Here is a 9,746-nt window from a genome sequence, read left to right as displayed (position 1 = left end):
TTTATGATAAATGGCTTCCGAAGGCGCAAATGGGCTGGCCTTGGAGCGGCTTTTGAATTGGTTAAGCGGACTAAGACAATTAAGCCAGAAATTTAAGATGAGGAATGAGATAGCATATAATTGTCTAGCGAAACTTCAACACTTCACAACTATTTACCAAAAAAATGTTGCACAAGAACCGTCACAACTCAGCCAGTGCTGATGAGCTGAAGAGACTGGAAGCTCACAGTACAACATGAACTGAAGACAGCTCACTTGAAGTTAAAATGGGCAAGACCAACTAGCTTCACTAAAGAAAAAGGCACGAATATGAACATCTGAACAAGACTGAAAGGAAAATATGATTCAATATGTCGTAGATCATCAGGCTTCGCAGCTCTCGTCCGTCACTGTTGAGCTGGCAATTGCGGAGGTTTCTCCAACATGTCATAGTGCAGCACAAAATTTTCCTGGAAACGACACCCCAAAATGGACATTATTTCACAGATCATCCACAGAAATCCGTTTAATAATGTAAGACATGCAGACTCCACCTTCAGTGTATCGAAGATATCTGAAGGGACTCCCAATCATTGAAAAGCATTAGAGCAATCAGCATCTTTGACCAGGTATATAAGAGTCGGCAGTGATGATATAGGTCACGAGTATATGCCAAAATAAAACGCAGCAAACAAGTTCATCCTATGCTTAAGAAGGGCAATAATAGAGAACAATTACAACACCACACAGCATACCTTGCATCCTATCTCCATTGTAGTAGGATCCAGAAAGAAAAACGTGCCACGCTCATATGTTTGAGTTTTCACCATTGGCTCACAATTAGGGGCGCGCTTTAACCATCTGCTGAGTTCCTTTTGAAAGACCCATCCCCTATTTGACCTGTTCAGAACGCAAAGTTGACCATGATTAACATATCCACAATGGAACAAATTTACGATAGTATTTTCCAAGTGCTACTAAGAACGTCAATTCGAAATTCCTTCAACTATTGAGGTGGTTGGAGCGCAATCAATAGTGTAAAATCCACGCATCACCAGATGCACAAGGCTTTCACGGAAAAGAATGTAACTTACAACTCACTGGCCGCATAAATTTGAGCTTCGTCTCTTGGCATGCTGCGCACGAAATTGTAGTTAATTGATGACTTGAACCAGATGAAGTTTCCCATGATAATATGCATATCAATACCGAAAAATGACGAAAAATACTCATGCAATGGATGCGCTTTTGATGCATTCTGTCCAATCAAAGACTAAAGAAAATCTTACCTGTAAAAGATATAAAACAGAGTGCTATCTTGGAACTTGGTGAAGTGATTCGGCTGCACAATAGAAATAAACCTGGCTTAGGCAATAAATGGTACGGAGTTCTAAAAAGTAAATGCGCAAAGTTCCCACAATACTAACTTACTAACGAATACTATTACCTTTTCATTCAATACGTAATCAACTGAAATCAATACAAGCCATAGAGATCACATTTGAGATTTAACACCCAAACATTGTAGTTCAACTTTAACAACGGCACCTTACTTAAAAATAAGGAGAGAGGTATACCTGCAACTGTGGAGCTTTCTGATCATAACATAGAGGAACCAAAAAATCAGGTTCACCCCTAATGGGTTCGTCAGCCCACGGAGAAGAAAATGTTTTGTACAAGTTCTCCCTTGAGTTAAGATTCAGTCCTAGGGTCGTGAGGTCCGTACCCAAAGCTAACGTTGTCAGGTCTGGATCACTCATCCGTATTACACTCAATAAACCTAGTAAACCAAAGAGGTCAGGCTGCTGAGCAGTACCCCCTTGCTTTAGAGAATCACGAAGTGCTCCTGCCATCCCAGCTTGGAGCAGTTGTTGAGTAAACGTCCCTCCTGCTCTCGACGGAGACTGGTGTTGGTAGTTCAAGCTATGATCATACTGACCTAACGCTCCGCCAACCCCAGAACGATGCACTTGCGTTGCACCCGACCCCGGAGCACCAACCATCTGCAGACCAAAGTAGAACATAATACAGCTTTAGACGCATAATGCTTCCAACAATCATCCAAGATGCTGTTGAGAATTTCAATTATATTCATAAATGAATCAAGGTGGTTCGAGCTAAGTCACTGAAAACAGAGACGACGGCAGGCATGGTGGAACATCTACGCGCCAACATTACCAACTGCAAACTTAAAACACGACCTTGTCAGAGCAGAAGCCCAACCGTCCTAAAAGAACATACTAGTAGCTTCCGCGTATCATTACAATGTGAAGTAATCTCACCTCGGAGTGATACGAAGGGTGACCACGAGCTGAAGAAAATGAACCCCCAACACCAGCATGTAGATGTTGTGGTTCAGAAGCGTTTCCAGCTGGCTGCTGCTGCTGCTGCTGCAACATATGCCGGTTGGATGCATAGAACCCTCCCTGCGAAAATCCAGTAGACCTCCCCATCTGCACTGAAACCATGTGACTAACTAAACTTAACTAAAGAACCAATCTTTTAACTGATCAATCTTACTTCCTGCTAACTCAATCTACCCAGATGAACTAACTGCTAATACTCCATCGCATACACCAAGCAGGACATAACAAAGTACTATTCATCACAAACAGCGGCATTAATGCGAATAAATTGAGATCTTCCCAACACAATCCTCTTGCCATTTTTTGACGTGCAGAATATGAAAAAAATTGCGTCCTCAGGCACTTATTTACCAAGAAGTGTTGCACTTGCATTGCCGCCAAGTCATGCTGCTGGTCCTTGTGATGTTGCTGCAATTCAGAGGCCAGATCATGATTTCCACCTGCGTAAAAGACACGTCTTCAATAAGTACATTCCAAGTACATATTTTACATCCTTCAAATTGATCTTTTACACAGCTTCTTTTGCTCCTCTCTATAAAAATAATCGTGTACAAACAGTTACTCAAAATACTGTCGAAGATATTGTTTAGATTGATACATTCATGCTTGGATTATCTCCATCCTTCGCTAATCTCGGCAAATACAACATACTAAAGATCACCTTTATAACCTGGTAAAGCTGGAAAGTCCTCGTTCTGTATGCTGAACTCCTGGTTTTGCTGAACTAGGGCGTTGATTCCTTGCTTTCTGAGTCCACCTGTTAGCACATAACAATGTTCAAACCCCCGAAAGATAAACCTAAATGCCAACAGCAGCTATAATAAGATTGCATTGCAAGTATACGGAGTAAACGAAATCACTGAAACAGGAAGAAAACCATTAGATGTTTACCCGCATAAACGTGACATGCACCTTGCATGCTGGTCTGAGAATCTGTCTAAGTAGACTTGTATCTTTGATTGAATGATTCATCAAAAAGTAAACTACAAACCCAAACATAAGCAACACTCACCTACAGATCCTTGCATGTTTCCAGATGGAGACTGCCGGGTCGTAAGCTGAGGAAAGTCATTGATATCAAAGGCCACGCCATCATTCCCGTTTCCAACACTACTAGGACTCATGACTCCAACATGGCCATTGGCAGAGTAAAGCTGCCCCTGCATGTTTGAGCTTGGGGATGTAGAAAAATTGTTCCCCAACATGGATGAGACACCTTGAGGTGATGCTGCATAAGTAGGTTAAATCTTCAGTTTCTCTACATATCTTACTGTTTACCAATCCATATTCAAAGCAAAATACACAGCCTAGAGGTGGGGAAATGTACTGGGTTTTAATTATTTATTATTATAAAGGATACAATAGAGGGTTTTCTGTAAGACAAAAACGAAAATAGAGATGCACGTGAAAAAACAGATTTACAGCATTTAAAAATAAACCCATATATTAACACATACCAAGCATCAGAGGTGATGAATGAGGATCCATAATACCTCGACTAAGCATTGCCAGGAGATCCCCTGAAGGGTTATAAGTAGATGAAGATATGTTTACACCTTGCTGCAGTAGAGAATTGGCAGGCCGCCCCGGACCTTGCACACCAATCCCATTGCTACCACTAAGTTGCCCCATATTCACACGTGAACTATTCAAGTTTTGCATATTCACACCGACCCCTGCATTCAACGCTCTTGTAAGACCACCCCCTCCAGCAAGACCCACTCCCCCGACGGAGCTTACTATGCGGGGTCCTACACTCCCCATCTGCGACGGTGATCCTCCCATGCCTGACAGAGACGCACGGTTTGAAATGGAGCTAGACCCAGGAGACCCTACACCAGATCCTCCAACATTCACGTTACTACTGTAGGAATGATTCCCCACTAAACTAGTTCCTGTGCGATTTGTCATTGACGAGTGTCCGTAGAGCCCTCCTTGCGACAACTGCTGGCAACCCCAAAACCGAATCAAAAGATGTGATTAAATTATTCTCTTTGAATGAATGTCTCTGTTATTAGATGGGTCAACTGGAAAAGAAAACAATGAAGTAGGCTAACTAACCGCGTATTCTCAAAACGAATTTGTCACGCAAAGTTTTATTCGACATGAACTAATGTAAAACGTCGAAATTGTAAAAAGATGTGAAATTTAGATAACGTGATTGCAGCACTAGCTATGAAAATACATATATCAGTAAACCAAGCTTCCAGAATAGTATTCTCAATCTCTTCAATACCAAATAGTGCTCACTGACCTTGACAGCCTACTGAAGAAATACAAAGATAGCATGCTCAAATAATACACTTGTAATTCACTTACAAGCGGACCCCGATCACATCCCACAAAGCAAATAATAATAAATAATAACAATCATAATAGAAAACGAAATAAAGAGCCTATTCACGCGCGTTGGTGTTAAGATTTCAACACAACCACAACCCAAATCATCAACAAATTGAAAGGAGATATCACCTGAGAGAGACCAACACCCAAACTATTAGTTGAGAATCGGCCAGAAGCCGAGCTACCACCAGACTGATGAGTACCACTCGAAGGTCCTCCAAAACCTGTGTTCCGAGAGGATAATCCATTTGGCATAGTCTGCATATTGTAAATACCCTGATTATGCACTCCTTGCAGATTTGCTGCAATTAGAATTAACCAAGGTTAGACAACTGTAAGAAGCTGAAAGTGTACTACTTCATCTTCAGAAAGACATATATACGCCACGGGGAGAATTTACCTGTGTGGTTAAAATTAGGCGTTGTTCCTGATTGTGACGTGAAAGAAGAAGCTCCAAAGGGTCTAGCTGTGTTTGCAGAGCCATCAAGCAATGACGTAGCCGAGCCGTTTAGCATAGACTGCATATAAACAATGCTAGAGGAGATCAACAATTGACCTACTACATTGGATACTTGAGAAGAAAGATAATTGCCAGAATTGAAAATGCAAGATGGTAGAAAGATATACAGTGCTCTGTATATGTATTTGAATAGAGGCGCTACACCAATGATGAACTCAGCTAAAGGAAACCCGTGGTACTAAATACATACCTCTTTGTTGGCATTAGATTCATGGCGAAGAGGATAGTACATGTTGGACGAGCGGTAATCAAGCATCTAGTTTGCATTTCGATAATTTAATAACTTCTCTCGGCACCATAGCTAACACTGCACCACATTCGACTCCAGCGCTCAGACTCCGTAGAAGTTTAAATGAAAAAAATTAATTCAAGAAAGCGTACAACTTCAATCGCTTCAGTCGAGGTTAACAACCAAGAACCGCCATATTGAATGTGTTCGGTATCATTCCCCGTTGTTTGAAAAAGGATAAGCATACCGAGTATCCTTACTAAACAATCTCCATCACAAACATTCACAGTGGCCTTACATCACCTTCAACGATGAGATTAGGAATCAAGATGACCAAATCGAAATGCAAACTACAACAGGTTGGAAAGCACAATCACACCAAAGACCAGCATTAAAGCGCGCCATTGCTATCAAAGAGCTTAGAACAGAGTTCTGGAACGAAATAAAAAGAAATTGCTCACAAGTCTCCGTTGCAAGAAGAAATCAGCACAAATAAAGTGAAGATACAAAACAACCGCGCAGGAGGATGCAACCTACCGGCAATGACCAGAAAAGCTCACAAGGTCACCAAGAGCTCGCAGGAGACCACCAACACCCCTCTGACTTCAAGCGCAAACCCTACGTCACTCATTCACTGCGAGCTGAATCAGAGCATAAACCCTAACATTAACATTCCTCCTTCACAAAAACCTCCTTAAGCATCACAAGCGGGAGGAGAAAAGAAAAGCCGTAACAACACTTCCAAACTCTCTCTAAATACCCCTGAACTTCACAAAACAAACAACCCGCTCTACCGCCCTCCTAAATAAGAAATTCTCGAAACCATTAACTCCACCAATCCTTCACAATTATTCCATTTCACCTCCAACAAACTCCCCTTCTCCTCGATCAGCACACACCTAGGGTGAAGTCCTGAAACACAGAAATACGCCCGCGACACTCTCCCCCAACCTTCAAGGAACGAAACGAAGCTCTGGCTTGTCTATTGCACAAGCAAGTATGTGTTAGGAGCAACAGGCGCGAGAGTGAGTAACGCCCGGAGCAACAGAAAAAACGGGAGGGAGGAAAAATTAGGAGCGGGGCGTGTAGTGCGAAGGAATCTTATGAAACAGAGGATGGACAAAGAGCGGCCAAGGATGGAGAGAGAGTTTCGTTGTGGAGATGGAGCCAGGGTCGGAGAACGACAAAGGAGATGATGAAGAAGGGCGACGACCACGCCGAGGACGACGAAAAACAACCTCTGAAAAGTTATAGAAGAACAACACTGTCGAAGATAAAGTCTTCGTCACTGCAACGAGGGCAGTGCCCATTTTTTTTAATTAGCCTGCCCCTCCTGCCCCCACCACTTCCGGGCACAGCGATAATTCCCCCCCTCGTCTCCTGCCCCCACCACTTCCGGGCACAGCGATAATTCCCCCCCTCGTCTCCTGCCCCTTGATTCAAGTATTTCTTTTCCCCTGATTTTTAATGAGGCTAAGTACGTGGCGAGGGAGGATATGTCATTTTTGTACCTCTTTGTTTGGTCAAATGTAGTGGCTTTGAAAATATTACTTCGTAAGAATATGTGTTTTGTAAAAACTTGTCTATTACAGAACTTGGATTTTTTTTGAAGTATTCAAAATCGATATTTGAAGTCTGCATTCCATAAATGAATTTTCCATGCATTCCGTTATTTGAGATGTAGATGATAAGTTGGATATCTATTTATAATTATATATAGAGAGATATAGATATAAAAAGAAAATTGAATGTTGGGAAGACATAAAATCATATTTAGATGGCACCGCTTTTCCTTTTTCATGTGTTTTTACTACATGGAATACATTTTCATGCACTCAAATTATATGGGGCAATTTTAAAACATAAACCATCTAATAAAAATTCAGATACACGTCTGTACATTTCATGTAAAAAATACACTCCGTTTTTTTTGTATGGGTTTCAAATGTTACCACTGTGAAAAAAATCATATGAACATTTCAATCATAATTGATCAGACTCAATTTCAAACAATCAAGCACATTTTTCATTACATTATTTTTCCAACACCTCAAATTACATCATTATTTTAAATTTTAACTCTCCTACGATAAAATTATGATTTTTATCCCAAGTTTTTCAAACACAAAATTCTTTATGTCCAAATTGAATTATAGCTGTGAAAGGGGTTGCTGTAAACCAATTTGAACCAACCTTTTGTTGACATTGAAACTCAAGTCAAAACAGCATTAATTGATGCCCCCACAAATTTTGATGCAAAGAGGCTCTTGCTTTGAACCATCACCTTGAAGTAATGAGCCACACATTCTGTACTAGCCTTTCTGGCACAAGCACAAGTGCTGAATTAGACGTGATGGGAATCACATTTATATAGTTCAGGCTGAAGTAAGAATACTGATACATGCTTTTCTATATGCCACCACCAGTTATTGATCAACAACTAATGATACTCCATAACTCACTGCTTATGAAAAGTATATTGAAAACCAAGGTAGATAGCACATAAACAATCCAGCAAGCCACAAATCATACCCGCCTGTTGTAACATACTTCACTTTCATTTGCAACTTCAGGCGTTGTTTGGTCAGAAGATTACCAGCTCTTTGCACCTCCATTGTCTCACTGTTAATATCTGTCACAAATCATAACCCTCAATAAAGCCCACGTCTACAAGCATTTCCAAATAAATTGTCTTACTCAGATCAAAACTGGAAACATAAATCCTAAAAAAAAATATATTGACTGCAGTTGCTATTCAAAATCTATTCCGTATGTGACAATCAAGTGTTTTATCCTAATCGAACAAGTAGCCCTCATCTGTCGAGCTAGATGTCTGACGAACCATAGCTCAGCAGGATAGTGTTGTTCTTGTTGCCTATCAAATAGAGGGGTAAGGCCCTCTAGTCGAAAGCTGACGTGGAAGTGCTAAAGTCCTAGAAAAGATTCCAAAAAACCGAGCAATTAATAAATCGACCCATGACCTGCACGAGGCCCCCAACACCTCCAGACTTAAACCTAAAAGCATGAGGAATGTAGAATCTTTTGCTGTTGAAGACTTTCGTTGCAATCCAACCAAAAACTAATAATGTAATAAGCTCAGTATCATTACATCATTGTCGTCAGGATCTCCGTAAAGGAGCGAATGCAGCACACCCTTGTAAGTTCAAATCGTCTTGTTCTAGGATTTTGCACTCTCATCCAAGAAACTACCAACAGCAGGCACTGTTACAACATCCTTCTTACAGGAAGTCTAAACAAAGGAAGGCTGACGTCTTTGGCTTTGTCTTCTAAGCTCGCCGTATCTCTCGACAACTCAATCACTGATCCAAGCCTTGGCTATCCCACATACCTGCAAATCAAGACCAATCGTCCCTTAAAAACAAACAGAAGTTCTTATATGCACAACATGCGGACATTGGGTTTTCTGAAGGAATTCATGAGAAGATCGTACCAATCGGACAAACATGGAACAAGGAATGATTCAAATCCACTGTCACCACAACATTGATTACGTGAACCAGCTATAACCTTCCCTTACATTCAGACTCGTAGAATTCTAAAGCAGGAAGAAAACCAAAACAATATTGAAAAGCAAATAATTAAAATAAATAAATAAATAAATAAAAACTGGTAAAATTTTGTCCTCCTTTTTCTACATACGGTGGTTACTTGAACTTGGAAAGTGAGAACACCTATTCAAGATGCAAATAAAGATGATATCATTTGAGCGGAAACGCACGCAGATGGACACAAAAGCAGAAGGGTGGGTTTTCAGCTTACAGCCGTTCTGCCCCATCCATGCTTACAAACGACTAAGGATTCCAGAAACTACAACTGCGTCAAATCGACCATTTACAAGGAAGCAAGCTTACCCACCTGCGAGGATTGTTCTTAGCAAGAATTCTCTCGGTAGTGTCTTGACAGACTTGTCCGTAAGATCTGTAAAAGGCACAATGGACACTGTGAGAGCCCATCTTGCACAGTATGCCTATGCCTGTTCGACAGGCCTTCTCAGGGATTTTACAAATGACCGCCACTATAATTGCGTCATCACAAGCGGAGTATCGATATGAAGCAGCAAACTTACGGCGCCCTCAATGGGACTCTCCCTGCAAAACACGGGGAAGACCATAGGCACTTATCCCTATTCTTCACGCCACAAAAGCAATAACACACAATCTCAACATGTCATTTTAAAAGCAAGCTACATTGCAAGAGACCTCCACAACTGAACTCATCACTGCAAGCTATTGCTTGTGCAAAATCGGCCAACAAATCTCAAACATTGCAAGCAAGTTTCAAATGTGGA

General features: G+C 41.1%; 1 protein-coding gene and 1 long non-coding RNA gene across 17 annotated transcripts; both read right to left on the bottom strand.

The window, feature by feature from the left end:
* LOC112287760 (putative NOT transcription complex subunit VIP2) lies at positions 1-6,644 on the bottom strand. 15 transcript variants are annotated; one of them, XM_024531123.3, is made up of 15 exons: positions 6,337-6,644; positions 5,975-6,078; positions 5,399-5,515; positions 5,089-5,206; positions 4,818-4,990; positions 3,839-4,289; positions 3,358-3,573; positions 3,007-3,102; positions 2,697-2,785; positions 2,262-2,432; positions 1,557-1,982; positions 1,269-1,321; positions 1,074-1,115; positions 735-879; positions 1-449 (listed from the first exon to the last, which is right to left on the bottom strand). In XM_024531123.3, the coding sequence occupies exons 3-15, from the start codon at positions 5,462-5,464 to the stop codon at positions 387-389; spliced, it is 2,109 nt and encodes a 702-aa protein (XP_024386891.1). In that variant the 5' UTR covers positions 5,465-5,515; positions 5,975-6,078; positions 6,337-6,644; the 3' UTR covers positions 1-386. The 15 variants fall into 15 exon arrangements, with proteins under 15 accessions (XP_024386891.1, XP_090109979.1, XP_090109978.1 ...); XM_090253853.1 differs by having other exon boundaries at positions 3,016-3,102; XM_090253852.1 differs by having other exon boundaries at positions 5,975-6,055; positions 6,337-6,548.
* Positions 6,645-7,280: 636 nt separating this feature from the next.
* On the bottom strand, positions 7,281-9,746 carry LOC149988304 (uncharacterized). Of its 2 annotated transcripts, XR_016505293.1 has the most exons (5): positions 9,525-9,746; positions 9,314-9,376; positions 8,547-8,786; positions 7,970-8,069; positions 7,281-7,758 (listed from the first exon to the last, which is right to left on the bottom strand). It is a non-coding gene; the product is annotated as an uncharacterized LOC149988304 (long non-coding RNA). The 2 variants fall into 2 exon arrangements; XR_016505294.1 differs by having other exon boundaries at positions 8,681-8,786; positions 9,314-9,746.

Source organism: Physcomitrium patens, chromosome 10 (assembly GCF_059467195.1).
Source record: "Physcomitrium patens ecotype Gransden chromosome 10, ASM5946719v1, whole genome shotgun sequence".
Lineage (NCBI taxonomy): Eukaryota > Viridiplantae > Streptophyta > Bryopsida > Funariales > Funariaceae > Physcomitrium > Physcomitrium patens.
This window is presented reverse-complemented; position numbering and strand designations above follow the sequence as displayed.